This window comes from Streptopelia decaocto, assembly GCF_964273445.1.
Source record: "Streptopelia decaocto genome assembly, chromosome: 5".
Lineage (NCBI taxonomy): Eukaryota > Metazoa > Chordata > Aves > Columbiformes > Columbidae > Streptopelia > Streptopelia decaocto.
Genome location: NC_138659.1, coordinates 52,150,233 through 52,172,588, shown reverse-complemented (window position 1 = coordinate 52,172,588; position 22,356 = coordinate 52,150,233). Strand labels below are relative to the sequence as shown.

Here is a 22,356-nt window from a genome sequence, read left to right as displayed (position 1 = left end):
CTAAATCTCTGAGGTGAAAATAATGGTGTTGATAACCAATACAATCTTTCTATTGCAATGGGATACCATCTCTTTGAATGCTGAGTGTTTGTCACAGTCTTTAGCTAACAGCCAGATTAGGGAAATTGGAGGGTTAGCAGATGAAAGACATTCCTTTCACAGAGCAAAATTTTATGAACATTAATTCAAGTTACATGTCCCAGTTTACAAAAAAAATGTAAATACAGATGTTTCTTTATGACCAGTTAGTAAAAAAACATTTCTTTTACATGCTGCTATGCACTCACATCATTCAGAAGGGGGGAAAAAAATCAAATTACTTAAGCATCCACAAAACACAAACTGGTTACAAGTTATGAACTTGTATACTGAATATTCAAAACCAAAAGCTTGCTAAAGAAAAAAAACAGAAGTGGATTTACATTCAAAAATATGCTACTAATTCGTAGCGTTTCAGTAATACATAAACTTCAGGGAAGAAAAAATATTACCTAGTTCTATTACTTTAAAAAACTTCTATTATATCTGACATTCATATTTTGTCCAGCATTTTTTGTAAATCACTTCTTTGTAGAATAAGAAACAAAGTCTCAAATCATAATTTGATATCAAAATAGCTGCTATGTGAACTGCAAAGTATACTTAAATTACTTATAAATGTTTATATTCCATTCCATTTCCAACAACTTTAAATACAAAATACAGACTTACGACTGAGAGAGGGGTTTAAATTCCTACTGTTTATATTAAATCCCTACTTCATTTTCCACCTAGCAATAGTTTTAAGTATCTTTACAGCATCGTTATTAAATGTAGACGTTATAGATCCAACATTAGATTAGAAATCTACTACCCAATCTACTTCTAACTCTGGAAATAAAACTATCACTTTGTTTAAACCACCTACAGATAATCAGAACTGTGTACTACGAGCCATAGAAATGCAAATCTTACCAGTAATTGTGTCTTCCATGGAATCTTAGATTCCTCCTAAAATGCCAGAAGAGCAGGTACTCCCAGAAAGTCTGCTCGCTGCACTTGTCCAAACTAACAGTCAGGCAACAGCTGCTCAGTTTAAAGCTACAAACTGTGGCAAAATGCATAACTGACATGCCTTGTGTAAGCCATGAAGAAGACGTGCATTTGGCTGGCTCGCTGAAAGGTCAGGTTACCCACCTCCCCAGATAAAAGTTGAAACACTAGGATTCGAATGGAAGGAAGTTTAGAAATTAAGGATGAGCATACATCCTGCTAAGACTAAAAGCATTTTATTTTGACAGCAGAGTTACAAACAAGCATGATTTAAATTCTGCTGGATTTTTGTCTTTAAATATATTAAGAAATAAGCTAGCCTAGACCCATGCTTTTGTACAAGTTATATTTATATCAGTGTTGTTTAAACAGGCCAAAAGCAATAAACCGAGTTAGTTTTGTTTTAGGAAACTTCAGCTGAAGCATTACAAAAACCGCGACATGGGTTTCTTTATTAGCAAATGCCCTACCTTTACAGCTATTCTGCACTCTGCTCTAGAGTCTCTAATAAAAGGCAAGAGCATTAGTTTTTATGGGACAAAAGGGTATGACTTAGCCAACAATTCAAAAAAGTTTCTTTGAGAGGCAAAGAAGAAGAAAACCTTCCCGAAGCTTCCAGAACTGTGATTAACTGTAAAGACACTACAAGTAGAGGGACCTAGACAGCACAGCCTTTCAGGCTGCATCTATGTTAATGAACTACATGGACACCAAAACTCTGCCTTGATCCCACCAGCTGTTAATATCAGGCGCTGGCATTTTTATCACTTCTTTTCTTCATTCAGACCTTAGCCTTGTTTACTCACAGTTTACATCACTATTACAAGCAGCAGGACTACATCAGTGAAAAGTTAGTTATGAAATTTGCTTGAGTACACAAGGCTGAAAAACAAAACTCTACCACAAGAAGCCTTTCTCCATTTCCCCAGGAAGCCTGAGAGCACGATCCGTGCAGAACTGGAATGTGAGCAGTACACTTAGAGTCACTTTGTTTATATGGTGAATATACGTCTTGTCTGAAAAACTTCTACCAGAGGAACCATCATGGAATCTGGCCAACGCACCATTATTCCTTCATTGACAATACTAGCATATTCTTTCTTAATTGGAAGAATGACAATTTAGCGCTGTTTCCAACTTCCAGCTGAAAACTGGCACACTTAAGATTTCTGAAGAATTCATGTTAAATATGACAATACAAGGACCACCATGGTATCAATTTTATTTATGCTACCTCCTTACAAAAATACAAAATAATACATTAAACATTTCTGATCAGTACAGGGTCCATAGTAAAGAATTTCTCACTAATTATAAAAGCAAATATTTGAAAATCTAAAGAGAAAATTAAGAATGTTTTTGATTCTATGAAGAAAATGGCACAGTATGTTTTAGAATTTAATAAAAAAAAAAATTGTGCCTGGTTATAAACAAGAGTATTATCCTATAAAAGTTGATTTTCTTCTATTTTGTTTCCTAGAAACAAAACTTCAAGGGAATCTTTAGAGATGGCTCGAGTCATCTTGAAGTCCTCAGATTTTTTATTTTGGCTTCTGATTGACATGCTAACATAAACATACCAAAAAAGTTCCTTTCTACACTTTAAAAGTTCCCATGGACATTACTTTTACAAGGCCCATTCAAACAAATGTTTAGACTTTTAAAACAATAAACAATGATAAGCAGTTTAGAGATTAAACCCTTTTTTTTTTCCTGAAGACTAATTACTCTTAATAAAATAATAAGTTTGATTTTAAAACTAACATCACTTTGCACAATCTTCTCATCTCTCAACTGCAGAAATTAGTACATTCTTCTTCCCTTCCTCACAACAAAGCTCTAATAGCAGAGTCAGATTCATTCTATGAGTTTAAACTTGTTTTTTTTCTGCTGGTGGAAAAAAAAAGCCAGACTACCAACAAAAATATTGCTGTCAGTAGAGGCTCAGCTACACAAGTTAAGGGATCATCGGTACCAAACTGCCATATAATCCTATTGGAACTAAAATCTATATAAACCCATCTGAAACTCAGTTCTGTGTTCTGCTTCTCGATTGCTTAGCGCTCTATACATTAGTTAGGATATGTAGGTCATATTATACAAACATGTCCCTTCCTGTACCATGAGTATGATACCTCTTCTGCCCAAAGGAGTGATTTTACAGATGAAAATGTTTTGTTTTGTTTTACTTAGATTACTTAGTTAACTTCAGTCTACTGCCTGGATCAATTAGGTGTCTTTTCATCTTGCAGCGCCATACAGCACTGTGCAGCATCTTTTCACCTTACTGCACTCAGAAAGAGGACTACAAGGATGAGATAAGCCCTGCTGGCAGAGCTTAATTCCTGGTGCCTACAACGAATTAAACACATTGGATTAAAGGAAGCCTTGATCTGTGCTTCCTGCCACGTCACTCTTAATTCTGCCCCTGACCAGGTGACCTGCCCTTGTTCCTGGTCCTCCTGACCTACGTCCTGGAGCTAACCAAGTAGCATGAAATCCTTGCTTTCCTGAGTCACACCCTTGTGTCAGGCCACATTATCTACTTACTGTCTATCTCCTGGATTTGATTTCTTCTCCTAGAGTTCATTGCCTTACCCATCTTCTTATCTTAGATTCTCAACCTGAGACACATTTCGTATTTTCATGTCTTAATCTCAGCTCATTTGTCTTTATCCCTTACTCCAGTTGGTCTTAAACTTTGGGTCCAAACACACATAGACTAGCTAAATCATGTTAGGCTTTCTAAATGCATACATAAATCTTATTATTGCCCACGACTCTGACATATAGCTGTCAGAAAATTGCCCCAGCTTCAGGGATCCTGGAATTTCCCCAATATTGTAACAGTAAGCCTTGTGCAAAGGGTATAAGAAAGGGAAGCGGGAAAAAATCAGACACTTGGGTCGTGTTTGCTACCTAATCTTTGCTGCTGGCAAAGTCTCATAACAGAAGAAGGGTAACCTCTGACTACTAAGGGATGAATGAAGTAGGTCTTCTTAAGGTCAATATAGTCTGCCTCCATTTTATGACAAATTAGTTTCCTTCTATTCTTGGTCAAAAATTGTTGTCTGTTTAACAAGATCTGAGTGAGCTGTCTCTGGAAGGTGAAAAGTGAACAAGGATGTAGTCTAATTTCTATCACTTAAGAAAGTGGCATCAGGCTTTAATAGCTTTGAAAGATGCAAAAGTGAAAAGAATACCGACACAAAGTGTTTGCAGTCTGCTCCATCCTCAGACACCTTTTCACTTCATTTTTGTTTTTCTTAGATTACAAAGCCATAGTTATCCTTGTGAGGGGGGAGGGAGAGGCAGAGCAGGAAGGGTATAAAAGTTTCTTTCCAACAATGACTCTTAATACAAAGCACACATTTTCACATACTCTAGTTCCTTCTTTAGGATGAAAAAAAAAAAAACCCAAACCATTTTTTTCCACATTCTGCATAAAAACGTCAGCACCACATAAACTGTGACAATGACTGCGTCTTCAAATATTATTCCAGTGAAAGCTCTGGCCTGTTCACAACTATGAACAAATTTCTGTAACAATCCATTTGTGAGAAACAGAACAGGCTGAGAAGCAGGATTTCCTTTCTACGGGAAGAAATCTGGTTTCAATCCAAATCCCATTGAAAGACATTCTCATAACTTCTTACTAACCAGAAATTTTGAGTCACATACGGAGGTGCTAACAGTGCAGCTGAAAAGTCTTCAGCATTCATACGTGAAAATTAAGTTCTCTGTAGTAACAAAGATGCTGACAAGGATGTGAATGTAACTGACCAGCTGTGGGAACTCTAGGCATCTGTGTTTCCCAGGGGTCCACTCTCAGACTGTCCCTGTGCTACTGGGACCTGAATCGCAGCTCCTCAGTCGGGAGCCTCACATCCCTGTGAGCCATCTGAGAGCAGGGCTTGCAGGCTCGCTGCTCCAGACCCGAGAGATAAGTCTCCTACAGAGCAAGCCCTACATGAGTAAAGACTCTCAAGTCTCAGATCCACATGACTGGGAATTCTGGCTTTGGAGGTCTAGCATGTTTGCCAGCTTCCTCTGGAACTTACCACACTGGCAGCTGATCTGCCTGCAAGACCATCCTAGCCCTGGGGACTCAGAGCATCCTTAGCTACTGAACAAAACCTTAGAACAGTATTTCCTGGAGCTGGACTAGTTGTGACTGTAAGGTTTGCAGCTCAGGTCACTAAATAACTCCTGAAGGACTGAACTCAAAGAATTCACAATGTGCACAGTGCTAGGGAGACATAAAACCAGGAGCCTATCCCAGCATTAGGGACTCTATGTTTGCAGAATCCCTGTATCTGGGGCAGATACTCCATAAAATCCCTAACTACAGCACACACAAGGGTTTTGAGAAGTCTTCCTTTTAAATAATGAATGACACTCCCCATTAAAGTAATGGGCTCCTCTTTAAACAGATTATGCAAGAGAGTGCTGAACTTTATCTCCAGGAATTGCAAACATTTTGAAAGAAAAGTAGTGGAATGTTGTCTGATCCAGAAGAGGTCCTGCAAACACAAATCCAACAGCCCTTGAGATCTTTTCAAGACTGGCTGATACAGACTGGTTTTAATAAACAAATTCACTTCTACTTTTGAAGCTTTTTAAGAACTGTCTTGAAAATCATTCCAAGTGCAGTAATAATTACTCTTGGAGTTAAAAGCCATCTAAGTTGTGTCCACAGTTTCATGTCTGTACTGAAGTTTAACTTGTAGCAAAGCTAAGGAATGGTGTTATCTGGTGGAAGATACACATCTACATGACATGGACCTTGATCATGTTACAGACGTCTTTGGCACAAGACTGGATATACTGCAATACAATCTGTATGTGGGCTGCCCAGTAGAGCAACTCAGAAATCATGAAGTGTGGAGTTCAGCAGTCCACCCACTCTGTGATCCCAGTGCGTCAGCTTTTCAGTTTTCAAGACTGAAGTTATTAGTCTGAGCTGTGACTTTCTAAACAGCTTGTGACTTTCTTACCAGAAGAACTTCATTCTTCATGCTGGTGTAACTAGTGATAACGCAAGTGCACAAAACAGTTGTGGTTTTTTTTAATTGGTCAGAGAAAGGAAGAGTTTCGAGTACTTTCCCTGAGAGTCTCTCACCTCTGTAAAAAGCATCTATTCCCAGTCTGAATAGTAAAGGTACATACACTGTGCTCCATGTGCTATGAGGGCTTCAAGTGACTAGATGAGAAGGTAGAAGAAGAGGTTTATGCTCTGCTGGCTCTTTTAACTGTTTTGGACAAGGTTTGACAGTAAGTCATCATGTTGTAGACAAAAAATAGGGACACTTTTGTACATTTTCACAATTAAAAAAACCCAGACAGTAAAAAGCTTGTGTGAGTGAAGCACTTTGGCGCAATTCTGAGTACCACTGAGTTAACAAAAAAAAGGGGACTAAAATGTGGAAATGTGGTTCCCACAAAGCCAGAAGGCATGAGGAGAAGCAACACGTTTCTATACCTGCTGCCCAGTCACATGCCCATTAAGTAATATTTTACAGTTCACAGTCACATGTCTAACGACATGACTACATTGAGCCTATAAATGAACTCCATAATAAACCACTCATTATTAGCTAATGTACGATAATTATTTTTACAATACCTTTCAGGTTCAGATGGAAATTGATTCTTAAGAGAGCTATCACCCTCACTGAAAAAATTGCATAGGTGTGTTACTCAACTTTTCCCTTCAGTACAGTCACACATCTGTTAGTTTTTACTTCCTCCAGTGGGACACATTTCTGTGACAGCACAAGAACTTCCAAAAGAACAAAGCAGATAGACAATATTTCCTGGCCCTAAAAAAAAGGCTTGACCAAGCTATTTCCTAATTTGGAACAGAAATAACTATACTTATTTTTTAAAAAATGTTTTAAAAGCCAATAAACTGAAGCTTTTGATTTTATGTTTACTTGCAAGAAAACTCTTTTGAGCTAAACCTTGTTCCATATACATTATTAAAAGACCTTTTTCTTCAAAATCATTTGTCACTGGTAATTTTAGAGTAAGATGCATATACAACCCACCTAACTCCCAAACATTTTACAAAATTAAACTATTAGCCATATAATCCATATTTTTGAATAAAATAAAAATAGTCCTCTTACACTTAAGAATATATTTGCATAATACCTGCAAAAAGGTAATGATATGTTTAATTAAAATACATGACAATGTATACAGGCATGAAAAACTAAAATATTAATCACATCATGTTTTAAACACAAAGTATTTTGTTTTGTAATAGGTAAATATTTGGAACTGAAATCCATAATACATATAAAAATCTCTAAGGCAATTTAGAGATCTCTAACTTAGGACATGATTTGACAAAATGAAGCTCTCAGTGGCAACACTAGGACAAGGTGAGTTCATAGCTTATTGTTCCCCTCTTTTACAGGATTTTTTGAAGTGAAATCAGTTTCTAGGAACACAGGAAGGAGTGAGAGGTAATGAAAGCTGATGCTGGGAATGCCACTTACCATCAGTTCAGAGCCTCAGATGTGTAAACTTTTATTCTAATATGCAAAAGTATTTGTCATTGTCTAACACTGTAAGTAGTAACATGCAATATGGCAAGTCTTCAATAGCACCTTTATGCAGCACATCTTTACAAAATAAAGATCTGTTGAACTGTATCCACCACAAAGAATATTTTACCATAATTATTTCATGATCATTAACCACTTCTTTCAGCTTTTCTTTACAATGGTTTTAGGTATCACAAAATTTATAGGGCAAATTTCTGAATGGCAGAACAGTGACCAGATAGTTCAAGAATTCTTTTATTTATGTTTACAAAAATGTAAGATATATTAAAAATGAAGATATATTAAAATAAACATATAATTTTTTGTTTTCATAATGCATTCTATTTCCACCTGTATCAGTCCTATTGGTGTTCACATTTTCATTTGTTTGTGGTTCCTTTTATTTATTTCAAGTAATCAATATAATTGCTACCTTTGGGCATCCCTACCTCTGTATAGTGAAGTATGGTGCAATGATGCTCATACTACCTCCACTTCAGTCTAGTGCCACCACAAGAAAGAGTCATATTCTGAAGCATTATTATCTGGGGCCGCCTAGATTGCTTTCAAACCAACCACTATAGGGGATTTCCCTGCACCAGGAGAATACCCCAGCGTAGGTCTGAATGAGTCAGCAACAGGTCAAGTGCACTGCACTATCCTGCACAAAAGAGGCGTTCATGATTTCCTCCTTTCAGAAAGAAACGAACATCATATCAGTGCCCGCTTGAACTTCCATCAGGACCTTCATGCTTGGACCTTCAGCTGGATTATGATATATTCCTACAAATCCTTTCTTAAGTAGAGTTTTAAATGATAAACTGTAAGACATGTTCTACTAACAAAAAAAAATAAATAAATAAATACAAAGATCTGAGAATCCATGCTTTAATATTTTATGGGAGAAAGCCAACACTTGAAAAATCTGTCTTGTCACAATTTGTGAAACACAGTAAGAAGAAACATTTGCTATTCTTGATCAAAACAGTAAAAACAGAGAAGGGGTCTTCTCTCTGTTCTTCAACAGGCTGAGCAACATGTGGAAACACTTCCTGAAAAGACAATTTCCTGTTGCTGATATTAATTCAGGGCACTGCACAGCACTGACACTCCTACATGGGCATTCACAACCTCTGACTGTCAGAGCAAACATTTATTTTCATCTCCCTGGTCTCCCTGTAATATACGACGCTCTTAACTTAGATATACTGCTATCTTCTTTGAAATAGGTTTGTAGGGCCAGCATGAAACACACAGCAGTTTGAACCATTTCTGGAGAGCTATACAGCACAAGTGCTGATGGAAATATCACCTTCACTATGGTGCTGGTTTTGGCTGGGTCAGAGTTAATTTTCTTCATAGTAGCTCACATAGTGCTATGTTTTGGATTTGTGACCAAAACAGTGTTGATAACACAGGGATGTTTTAGTTACTGCTGGACAGTTCTTACACAGTGTCAGGACTTGCCTGGTTCCCATGCCGCTCTGCCAGCAAGTGCGCTGAGGGTGCAGAGAAGTTGGGAAGCGACACAGGCAGGACAGCTGACCCCAAACAACCATGGGTGTTCCACACCATATAACATCATGCTCAGCATATAAAGCTGAGGGAAAGAGAAGGAAGGGTGTACATTCAGAGTTACTGCGTTTGTCTTCCCAAGCGACCATTAAGTGTGATGGGGCCCTGCTTTCCTGGACAGGGCTAAACACCTGCCTGCTGATGGGAAGCAGTGAATGAATGCCTTGTTTTGCTTTGTTTGTGCTCGTGGCTTTTGCTTTATCTATTAAACTGTCCGCGAATTTTTGCACCAATTCACTCCCCCATCCCACTGCAGCAGATTAAGTGAGCAGCAGCATGGTACTTAGCTGCCTACCGGAGTTAAACTACAGTAACTATTAAACTACACCAGGATCAGTATACTCCATATTCAACACCTTCAAACAACTACTAAGTGAAGTGTTCCAATAACATGCTGTATCCTGCGATAAAACCTCCATTGCATTTGACGACAGAGTTGTTATCCATGTCAATTAAAAGTTCTCAGGTTTAGATGAGATTTGCTTATGGTAGAAGTTAAATCCAGCAGTAAGAGAGGATGTTGGACAGATGAAAATAACCTTTTAAATCAATCTGCATGGAAATTATTATTTTCTTTCTTAAAAGTATACACCCATTAATGATAACTGCAAACCTGAATTCAGAATACTGTTGGGTTCCTTGCTAATGCTAATGTCTCAGTTAATAACATCGCTAAGTAACACTGTAAATGTCTTTAGACATGATGCTGTTACCGATACCTTTGTCGTTTCTCAACTATATTAAACCACTCTGATATACTTGAACATGAACCTTCCACATCCAGAAGACTTCAGTATCCTAAAGCTGCAGCACACCTCTTCCTCAATAGAGACTACAGCAAATCAAATCTCTACAATCTACACAGGTTGCAAATCAAGTTCAAGATCTTGGCCTTTTCTTTTAAGTCCTTGCTTGGGCTCAGAATACAACTACAGAAGCATACATCATATAATACACGCAGTGCAGAGATCCCTAAATTAGTGCAAAGTGTGCTGGTACACAGAGCACACACGTGCCATCACTAGCTCAGGCTCTGTAAAACAATACAGCCACATTAGCACAGCAGTAAGCCTCAGCTAATTACTGCTGCTGCTGATTCCAGTTTCAGAACTCAGAGTAGCAGCTCTATGGTGACAGTCACCAGCTGGGCTTTGGCACACTGCAGCAACATGCCCCATGGGAGGCTGACAGCTGTACTCAGGGGACAGAGCATCCTTAAGAGTCCAATCAGGTCTGGGGCATCAAAACCCTGTGCTCTCTCCTTCCACTCTGTAGGAAGAAGGTCTACCATATTCTACCACCAAGTACACGATTCAGTTCTTTTAACCTTGCTTTCCAGAGCTGCTGCAGGAATGTGTTTATTGTTCTAAAGCACTCAATGCCCCAGAACAAATTAACACAAAATAAAAAGGGAAAACCCTACCAAAATAGGACACTGGGTTGTACACATCTGTCTCTCACAGACGATGAGGTCTGTGAAGCTCAGTACTGCTGCTCAGCATACTGCTGAAATTCACTCAGATGCTACAGTTTGCCATCTGTACCTGTTGTTCTTGTACCATTTTAGTGCCTCTCTCTGCAATTTGATTCACCTAAAGAGAGACTATTTTAAACTAGAAAATTCTTTGGGATAAAAATAAGATAACCTGACCTGAGACAAAACTATATGATTATTTGTCTGTAAAAATGAGGTCAGTATCTTGCACTACTTAAGGAACTACACTGAGAATTCTGTACTGATTTTGTCATAATCTTGTAAAATTTTGTGCAAGCTGCAATACCCACATACTTCAATTTTACAATTGTACAACTGAGATACTACACCCTTTTGTTACAGTGTATCAGATGATGACAAATCCCTAAATGAGTACCCTAGGGAATATTCTAGGTATTAATTAAAAATGAATTTAAAATGCAATTACTGTTCTGTACAAACATCACTTTTAATGCAATGAATTTGTACCAAAAATGCCTTTGTCCTGTTTAACTTCCAAAACTGACCAAACGAAATCATATAATGGTATTCTTATTGAACACTAAGACGATCAGCATGGAAAGTTAGTATATAACATCCACCCTCCAATAAGCATTTTCCAAACAGACAATACCCGCATTATTTGAAACGATCCAATACTAGGAAAGATGATGGATCTTGGAGAAGACCAACAATAAATCAGTAATGAATTGTACATACTTATCACACAGAGCTATACTGACAGCTCGTTGTCTAATGCAACTATAATAACCGCATAGAGTATACACTCCATCCTGAAGTCCTGATCCAAGTCAGACCATAAGCAGGAGCACTTGGTAAATAACAAATACTAAACAAAAGAACACTCTAAAAACAATAGCTAAGGCATTAACTTTGGATGCAGACAGGATCATGTCTATAAAAAAAAAAAAAAGAAAATATGTCTGTTCTGTAATAAGTCTTTTCAGTTTTGCATGCATTTTTATGTCATTAAATAGAGCTAGTCATTACAACACATAATGATTGCAAAGGAAAATCTTTGAAAACACTAATATCTTTCTTAGCTGTCAACTACAGGTAGGACTATATGAGCTAGAGAACATTATATAGTATTACATATTTTTCAATACACCCTATACTTAAAGTGGACAGGGTTCAAAAAATTAAATCTTCGTTACCTTTAAGCATTGTTCTTCCAGCTGATCCTCCAAAGATATTTAAAAGACCACTTCTTGCTCCTAATGATGTAGTTGCTTCTAGTAAAGCACCAGTTACATAGTTAGAGAGTGCAGTCCTCTGTAAAGTGGCACGATATTGACAGAAAGCACCTGTTACACATGGTTTTACACAAAAACCATCACCTTTGCACATACAGTCTGTATCAAACGTCGGGAGCTTTCTCAGAAGATGAGGAAAATATTCAAAAATGTCTTCTGCTCCTTCTTCTCTCACTGTATTGAAGATCTGTGAAAAATACAAAAGCATGAACTGTTAGCTTGCTTAAGATAAGAAACTGAACAACAAAAATTCCTAACTAGCATGACGTCTGATAAAGTTCAACAGCCTCTGCAAGAAGGCACTGTGTTAAAACTCTGCACTCATGCATTAAACCTGAAATATATATGAATCCAAAACCTGATTTCTGAAGATTTTGAGTTGGGCTCCCAAGCAGGCTTTTTAAATAAGATGGCATTCTGGCTTTCAATCTATCATTAAAAACATTCTAATGAAAACCAGTTTTAAGGATCACCTTTAGATTAAAAAATGCCACATCATTACATCCAGTCAACATTTAAAATAAAGAATATACACAAAATCATTTATAAGACTATTTAGTCTGCTGTAGTTTCAGTGAAGTCTTACAGATATTAGCAGTAGAAAAACAGATCTACTAAGGGTTCACGTTTTTTCTTGCGGAATAGGGCGGGTTTTCGCAAACAGAAGTGGTTTTAATCACTGTGAGCAATCTTTCAAAATGTTCTGGTGCCAGGTTCATTGCATTACTCCCAGCCTATGCCCAGGTCCTCTATCTAATATTGGTTTAGTCCCCTTTTTCCAATATTTGTGCTAACACACTAATGAACTTCAGTCTGTGGCTTAGCAACTAAGTAATGTTTGTTTATTTAAAGGTCTAATGATCAAAGCAAGAATCTGCTAGAAATCTTTTCATTTAGTATACAAGGAGAGACTTGACTCTGCATTTTTGTGTGCTGACTTACCGGGTAACATTAATAATTTGTTTGATGATCTGTGCTTTGTAATTACAAAGCATAAACTACCAAACTAAAAATTAACATAGGAAAAAGTCATTATAACTATTATAAGGACAGGTGCTGAGACAATTTTCACAAGAAATAAGCTGATGACTTAATGACTGGTTTTTGTGATTAATGGCTTGTTTCTTGTTGACATCACACCCCACATATAAACAAAACACATCTATCAACGTGGCAGAAATCACATCCAGTTCCATGATGCAAGCACACATGTGTTCAGTCAAACGGTAAGAAACTGTTTGCACAGCCTGTGCACAGCACATGTCAGAGGCACCAGCACCCTCACTGCACACAGGACATGGCACAACAGAGGGAAGCGGCTCCTGGCACAGGGACCTGCACATGCAGCCAATTCTGTCCCAAGACCATCATCTACCCTGCCATAGGAGAGTTCAAATGCTCCATTCCCACAAGGTATCTCATCCTTGCAAACAGAAATTGTGAACGATGATACAATGCTTTCATCCAGGTCAAGTAACTGAGAATAGCAGCAGCTTTGATTCAGCTACTAAATTCAAAATTTGGCAAAAATTTGTATTGATTTTTTGCCATAAAACAGAAAATCAAATACAGTACAGTATTTATTAAAGTATGTATTTCTTAGCTTTAACTTTTGTATTAACAATTTCTTGAGGAAAACAGTAAGATTCTATTAAAAATATAATAATAAATATAATTAACTAGTAACGTAATTCAATTATTTCAAAAAGAGCACTGACATTTATTAACATAAAAAAAAAATCTTTCACATGTTGACAATAACTTATGTAACGCAATTCCACTAGAAATACGGCTTCTGTGATTCATTACACAGTGAAATGCTGTGGTATCTTCCCCTTCTCTCAAATTTTCCAAAGCTGATTTGGTGTGAGGCTTCTAGAAATATTAAGCCTTTACTAAAACCTCTTTATCTTCTCAGGTATACAGCAGTTTTATGGACTTGTAGATTCTCAGTAACAACACTGCTCATCTCCACCATTATTCAGAAAGAAAATGCACTCTTACATGGATAGGACATGTGCAGAGCTTTTAATCAGCTAAGTGTCTGCAAGGAACAGTGGGATGTGCACATGTATCCAAAAGGTGTACTGTAAAATAGTAAACCTGCCTTACACATGGATTATGAGTATTGTCACATGTAGCACACATAATCAGTCTTTTTAGCTTGTTTTTAAAAAAATATTTAGTTAATGAAAGTAACTTAATTTCTCAAAACTGCAGTTACTTTCCAAAATATTTTTAAAATTGGGTTCCACATCTTCTAAAGGCACGTTCTGTTCCCTACACAAACGAAATTTCTTCCAGCTGCCAGAGCAAAGAAATCTTTTGTTGACAGAAATAGGCGACAGTGTTTTGCTGGAGAGATTATACATAGAATAATGGTATTAATCTCTTTTGTATAAAGTAGACTTCAGGGCACTAGCTGTCTCCAAAGACTCTGCACTTCATATAACACTCTCAAACACTTTGTTTTGATGTGTTAAAGCTGTGAATGTGTTACTTTTGCTGCACACAGATGAGGTTACAAAAAAATACAGACTTGCAGTGCGTATACTTATCAGCCACTGAAAAGAACTGAAACAATCAGAATAGGAACATATCCCGCAGGTAACTGACAGGGAGAATCACCTTTCAGTGGGATTGCACCAGACAAATGGGGAAATTTAATCTTGCTTGGGAGACAAAAAGGTTGATTTCAAGCCAGGGCTTACAGTTCATCCTGGCAGACGTGGTAATACTGATCTGTATCACCAGCAAAGAATGATTACTGTCATTACAAATTAATGTGAACCAAAGAAGGGTAAAATGCAACACTAAACTGAGCTACCTGTCAAAAAGCAATGATTCACAGCGGTGCATCACTCCTGCTTCACTTTTGCTTTTCACATCAAATTACAGACCTCACGGCCACCTGCGGCTGATGCTGCAGTCTCTCATATACTACATATCAAGCAGTAACGCACAAGAAACTGAGGACAGCATCCAGATCTAAAGACATTGCAATATTAAACATACTTCAAATTTCTTTTTAAGCAATGCAAGTACTGATGCTTACAGGAAGGAGTTTAAGGAGAACCTTCATATCTATACCACTGTAGTAAGCATATACAGAAGTGGTAAAATTTATATGCAACTACAGTACCTCAAGATTTCCTTTAGACAATAAAAGCATACATTCAAATACTTTTTCTCTTCTCCCCTCACCCCCCCCCTTTTTTTTTTAAATGACACTTTTAAACTAAGACATGAGCTGAAATAGGTCTCTCCATATACTAATACAGCATCATTCCAATGAAAGTATACTATGGCTTTGATAGATTTTTAGTTTCTTCTAATTTTTAAACAGATTTTAACAGTAAGTAAAAAGAAATAAAAATTACTTGCAACATAACATTTTCCAGAAGACTACGGAAGAAAATCATGTCCTCTTAACGCAAAAATGAAAATTAGCGTTAAAATAAAGATTAAGTTCAGGCAGAATTCCATCCTTGTAGTTTTACAACCACATCCATATTTGGAAAATAAGTGGAAACAAGTAGATCTTTCAGCTCTTAATAACATATGCAATAAATCATCAAAACTTTACTTTAAAAACAACTCAGTTTTGCTTCTAGTAACTTAGAATAGTATCTGAAAGTTAACTTATTGATAACCTTCAGGCAATAAACCTTTCTTACAGCAACAAGAGACATATTTTGTTAAGATATACTTTAAAAATAACTATAAGAAAAGCAACTCATGCTGGATTTCAAACTATTTCACATATTTCTCTTATAATCTTTTTGTTTGTTTAATCATCACTACTGTCGCAAATTGCATTGAGTCCTTTCCTTCACACAGATTACTGTAGGTTTACTACATAGAAGTGGCTGAAACCTGAACACCACTGCCATTCTTAGCCCTATAGCCTATGGCAGATATTCCCCCAAAATGAAGCTGGAGTTCACAGGTGCTGCTGTACTGGAAATATTGGATATAGTAGTTCATAAAAATAATCGTTCTGATTTCTTACTTAAACTTCCAGGTATCTCTTCCTGTTTACTGTAATCTTTGATCTGTTCCTTTTTTCATGGTTTTTTTTTTTTTCTGCCTCAAGTATTAAGCTTAGAACCTGGGGCATGTTATTGTTTTGCCAAACATCTAGCAGTTGCTTGGCACATATGAGACACAGAAACTAAAATTAAGAACCAGCAAAAGATTTCTATTCCTGTTATTAGGAAGCAGGCTTAACTTCTCTACCTTTATTATCATAATAAAGAATATGTGTACCCAAAAAGTTCATTGTTAAGAACAGCCACAAAAAATTATCCTTATTGATACTATGCTACAAAAATATCAGAAAATAGGCCCTAATGGGGCTTTAATAATTCATTGCATTGTTTCTGTCCAAACTCTTTCTAAAAAGCTCCACTGATATATCTGAATGATCAAAATTAAGCAGTGAAATGTAGGATGCATGTGTGTATATGTACATATATACACTATGCATTCCAGTCTGATTTCCTGACTGTTTACACCTACATGGCATTTCTACCATAGAGCGCTGCCAACAGCCTGTGTACAGCATTCCTGCAATGCAAAGACTTCATTTGTTGCACCTTTTAAAAGCGATTTTAAACACCAGTAAACCAGAAAGGTACATTAACAAGTGATAACTCTCAGGACAATATGTCCTGAATATCGCTTAAACATCTCGTCTGAAAGCAGAAGTCTGAGTAAACAAGACAGGTAGAAAGACACTTGGACGGTGCTCTGAAGGCCAGCTCCATAAAAGCACTGCAGCTTTCTGACTTAGGCTCCAAACAAATCCTCTGTTTCTCAGCACTGTGTTTGCCAGAGATCTTATTTCTGTGAAGGTTTACTTGCTTGTTGCTTACAGCACCACAGAATCTAGTTACGATGCTTCCTTCATCAACTTCCTCTCTGTGCTCTCATAAAGCTCAGACATTTCTGCAGAGAAATTCACTACAAAATTTGGTTAAGACAACAGCAAGAAATCAGATTCTGAGCAGATGTATGTTTGCAATGCCAAGGGGAAAATCCTCTTTTAATAAATAAAACTTTAAAAGCTACAGCAAAAACAGTTGTATTATGTTTTTTATCATTACTGCTAAAGTCACCAATTAAAATTTTGAAAACTATTTTACTTACACTGCAAGAAAATGTAGATAAAAAAATGCCTAAAAAATTATTTAATATTGAACAGCACGTTAATAAACATCTGTAGGCAAAGCAATTAATAAACATCTGTACGCAACTTCATTTCAACTCAAAATTCCCCTGCAAAAAGTTAACTCTTTGGTAGAATTGGAAATTTATAAACTTTTAAAAAAAAATTGATAAATTTACTGTATTTTGGACAATTTTACACCATCTGTCTGTTTCAGGAAAGCTAATCTGTTTCAGAAGAAAAGCTTTATGTTATTATGCATTAAGTACGGATTCCAGGGGTTCCAGATAGAAAAATTACAATTAAAAAATAAAGAAAATATCAGAAGAAGTGACTGGAGGTGACTAAGTACTGGGTTAAAATGTGTATCACTTCAAATGTTCTGCAGTCAAAAAGATTAAAGATCAACCATCTCTACATGACTCTCATACAAGAAAAAGAATGGGGTGCCACAAGTTTATTATTAATACATTTCTTATTTTCAGGAAGAAGGAAATATTTAATCCATGGACTTCATAAAACATTAATCTGGTGTAACATTTTCTTATTAACATATCAATGATGAGAACTGAAATACACTAACCACTGAATGCATTATCTGTTATGTCTAGAACTGTGTATATATCTGTCTTTCTTCCTATCACGTACTTAAGATACAAGAAGACATGCCAGAGCCCCATATCTCAAACAGTTACAGAGGTTGCTCAAAGCTAAAGGATGTTGCTGTGTTTGACAGAGATGATGGTGTAAACAGCAAAAAGCTCTGCTCTGTTATGACTGTTTCCTAGCTGTGTTCACTGACATGTGTTCAATAAGTTCCATTCCTAACCTACTATTCAAGATGAAGTGCATGATGACAAATAGTCATCCACAAACTTTAGTAAATCATACTGCCACTCAAATTTGTATGAGATTTAGTGATTATCCCAAGCTCCTCTGATGTCCTGTTTGTTATGACACTATTGCAGCTTCTCTCTCCCTAGGTGCACTGTGGCAAATATAGAAACAGCTATCTGGAAGCAACTGCAGTTTTACAAGTTGGGGTCAAACTCAAAAATTCCCATGAATTCTCTCCCAGCATCTCATGATCCATCTTTTTTGGCTAATGGGCAACATTCTTAAAGTATTAACAGCCATCTGAGATTAAATAAAGTATTATATATCATGATGCTGATCTCCATAAGCAACAGTTTTTGGAGATGCACTTGAATTTCACCCTTCAGTTGGCTCTGCAAGCCGACAGCTGCCCTGCAAAACAACAGATGACAGTTTCAGCAACAGCACTTGCTATTCAGTCTGCCTGCAGCTTTACCAGCAGGAGAAGAAGAACCGTCATCACCTGAAGGAACTTTTGGTAAAACACAGACTTTTGGTGCAGGTTTGCGTTTGTGTTCAACAAACAGCAGTAAAGGGCAGTGTGACATGGCCGCCACCTGCTATGGCATGTCCGGATGACAAAGAACAGCCTTGGGAGATCTGTACACAGGTAATCTCAGAGCTGCAGCAGCCACTCGTCAGTGCAAAAGCTGGAGCTATAAGCACACGTTTGCAGTGAAATATATACAATCGTGCAAAGACTGTTCAGAACATCAGGGATTAAAAGTGTTCTCTATATCTTAATTTGCTTGTATCTTGCTCTATGTATTTTCACATGGTGCTTAAACAGAGTATCTTGACTGCTGAGATCCTAATTTTCGTAATGGAAAAATTCCTTAAAATATCCCTAGACTGCTGAAATGCTGTTTTGTATTTGAAAAAATACCTAGAAAATAAGAGAATGCAGTGCCACGGTACAACCTGAAGTGTACCTTGTAACATACTAGGAACATACTAGTCTTGGAGGGGGTGGGGGTGAAGACAACACCTTGCTCAAAATACATACACACAGTAATCAATACTGCTACAACTTTGCCCTGTACTTGACAAATGCACTATTTGCTATAGGGTGGTTCGGGCATGTTCAGGACGGTGTGGTTCACAAATACCGTTCGTTTTTTGCCTGGGACACTATTAAGAAGTAAACCAGGAATTACTTTGAGAACTTAAGAAATTGAAAGGTTTGGTTACTGCAACTCCAGACCAGCATGAAAGAATCAGGAAAGACAAAGGTGAAGATTTCTAAGTAGATCACTGAGGCAGAAAGAATGTGTCACTGCATTGAGGATGCTTTCAATGCAGTCAACAGAAGAAGTAAAAGAAGAAAGGAAATATAGTAAAATGAAGTAAGGTGGGTTGTTTGTTTGGTTTTGGTTCGGTTTGTTTGGGGTTATTTTTGTTTTGTGGGTTTTTTGTTTGGTTGGTTTTTGCATTGTATGCATTTTTCAATGCATTTAACAAGATCATGGTTTAAAAAAAAATATCTCTGCTTGCACAACTTACAGTTGCAGGCAGTAAGTAAAAGCAAACGCTGTATGTTATGCCCTCACTGCCCAGAAATTGCAGGGCAGGGGGTGGGGGAATACACTGCTAAGATACAGTTGGGCATATACTATTACTTTCCCCTTACAACTGCAATTAGTCTACTGAGTCAAAAGGAAGCTGCCCTTCCCAGGCAGGGTGTGCATGACTGGCAGATGAGATAAGTGCAACAGAGTCTGTCCAGCCCCCTTACACACCTGAAGGAAAGAACACATCACAGGAAAAGAATAGTGGTCTTCAGGCATGTCTCCATCACAGGAATTGATACTTGTTCCAGCACACTCACAACAAACCCTAATTCACTCATGGCTTTTTTAATAACAACTAGCATTACAGTTACTACGGGAGGTCCATATGTTTCCTTTGCTTTTCTGTAAATGAGCTTGAAGTTCTAACAACTTAGATAGATACTGCAGTGACCTGTCCCCTTTGGTCACCCTTCTAGTAACTGTCCTGTCAATATCCTTATTATAATATCTATTCTCAAAGGCTTTTCAAACTTTTGCTCTTTCTTCAGTGATTAGGAAGACATAGATCTTTACCATGCCAGGATGGAGCATAAGACAGAGTACCACGCTACAGGGCAATAATGCTCACTTATTCAACAGCAATTCTTGCTGTGTATCAAATTTTACAGAGTAAGTCGTTAACTGGGCAACATGGCCCAGAGCAGCAGAGGACACACAGGAAAACTGATGAGTTCACCCTGGTAACACAAGGAGCAGTACTGATGGCAGCTGGAAGGTTGCCAGAAGAGTGAACAAGCACAGATGTGCGCAAATATTAATACTCATTAACTGATGTTCTGTGACCTTTCTACAGCTTCAATTGCAATTACAAACTGTGCATTACCTCACCAGCCAATATTTCTTATGAACTGCATCCTGTTAGGGATGAGAGTATTTCAGGGAGTAGAAATTGAATTTAATGAGGATCCAACCATCTTGCAGAGGCAATCCTTAAACATAAATCGGCATTTTTCAGAAATGTGATCACCCATACCCACTCAGCTCTGGTATATGATCAGTGTCTTTAGTAGGCAAATCTTTTCATTTGTGTTTAAAAAATGATGATAAAGTTTAAAAACAACAACAACAACAACAAACAAAACAAAAAACTAATATATTTGAGAGTTGGATTTACTTATGACAAGAAGTTGTAACAGTACTCCTAAACTTCCAACGAGCCATCATTTTAACTTCTGATAGAACTTGGTTGCTATTACTTACTGATTTTCCATTTCTGTAAGGAAACAGTACTAATTATTTTAAAAGCCATTACCAAAGGAAAGATGGACTTCATGGATTTGGAAGACAGAAAAAGCAGTGTGGTATAAATGGGACACAGATTTACCACAGCATCTCCACCCCAAGAAATTCTACTCTTAAAGAATCATCACTCCTGTGAAGAAGGAATAGGAAAAACGGTGCTTGTTACTTCTCTCGGCAGGTAATACACTTTAGATCTAAATAACTACTAAGATAAATCATCTTAAGATATAAAACAGAGGCTGACATCAATTAACTGTCCTTTGAAAGATTTTTCTCAAGTACCTGAAATTTCACCTTGATTAAGGAGAAAATGAAGGATGACACCAAACATAACACAGGAGGCTCTTCACGCCACTCTTCAGTCATGTGAAACAATGTCCTTGCCAGCGAGTGAGAGAGACTTCTGTAATCTTACCCAGAAAAGGCCAAACATATCTCTTTCTGGTAGGCCAGGTCAGCTACCTATATTTCTGTCTGCAGAAGAGGATATGTGAAAGCATATTTTTCTTACTAATTATTTTATTACTAAATTCTCTTGCTAACTTCTTCAGTTAAGATCATAATTTTCATATTTTTTCTGGTACTTTTCAACTTTGTATTCTGAGGTAAATTTTTGTTATCGATACTCTTGGCAATTCTTTGTGCAGCCAGTATTCTCTCTTTGTTTTCTAAATGAGAGATTGCTTACTTCCTCCAAACTTGTATCAAAAATTTCACTTACAAACAATATACTTAGTAATTATAGATTAAATACACTTTATTCAAACATCTGTGTTACTTCGACTTTATTATAAAAGTAACTATCTAATCTAAACAAAACTACTAAGCTAATGTACACATTTATTTACTGAGAAGATGATAGTTTCACTAGTCTGATGTGATCTTTGAACATCTGATCATGTGGATTGGGATTTCTTGAGTTAACAGCTTTCAAAATTGCCTACTGAGTTTTTAACATAAATATATAAGCACCGCACACACCTTTGTTCTAAAATCATATTACTTTTTTTAAAAGGTATTTTCATAATGACTTTTGATGCAAAATACCAGCAGGTTGACTTTTCAATAGAAAACAGAAGTTTTACTGTAGCTAAGTACACTATTTAAAATAGACAATAAGTAGGATTTAAACTCCATGTCAGAAAGCAGACTGAAGTAATTCACAGTCAAACCACTCAGATGCTAGAATATTAAATGTGTCATCGTTGAATAATTTTAGCTCAAGAGAGATGCACATTTTCATTGTAAATTCCACCTTTCATTTTATGTTTTTGGAATATCAAAGTGTAACGGGAGGCTACTACTAAAATGGGATCTCTCAGCTTTCCAAATGCAAGTAGAAAATAGTAAGAAATATTAAGAGACACCACCGAAAACTCTATTTAATACATCCTTAAAGGCTTATTTTCTTCAAAGGCAGACATAAACTAATTATTTTAATTAGGTCATTAAAGGTTTCAAACTGACATAATGTTCATGTTTTTCATTTCCAAAACACTCAAGACAGGTGAATGCTGAGTGTTCAATGCAGAGGAACCCGCTATCTGGCCTATCAAGACAGTTAAACAGCCCCCTTCCTGCATGT

General features: G+C 36.9%; 1 protein-coding gene across 7 annotated transcripts in view; it reads right to left on the bottom strand.

Annotated features, from left to right (window-relative positions):
• Positions 1 to 22,356, bottom strand: part of PLCE1 (phospholipase C epsilon 1) — a 158,776-nt gene that overhangs the window by 76,432 nt on the left and 59,988 nt on the right. For 6 of the 7 annotated variants that reach the window (XM_082052587.1, XM_082052590.1, XM_082052588.1 and 3 more), the window contains exon 3: positions 11,814 to 12,099. In XM_082052587.1, coding sequence (XP_081908713.1) covers positions 11,814 to 12,099 — 286 coding nt within the window. Of the gene's footprint in view, positions 1 to 954; positions 1,034 to 11,813; positions 12,100 to 22,356 lie in introns of those variants that run through there. The other variant, XM_082052593.1, reaches the window with a different exon arrangement.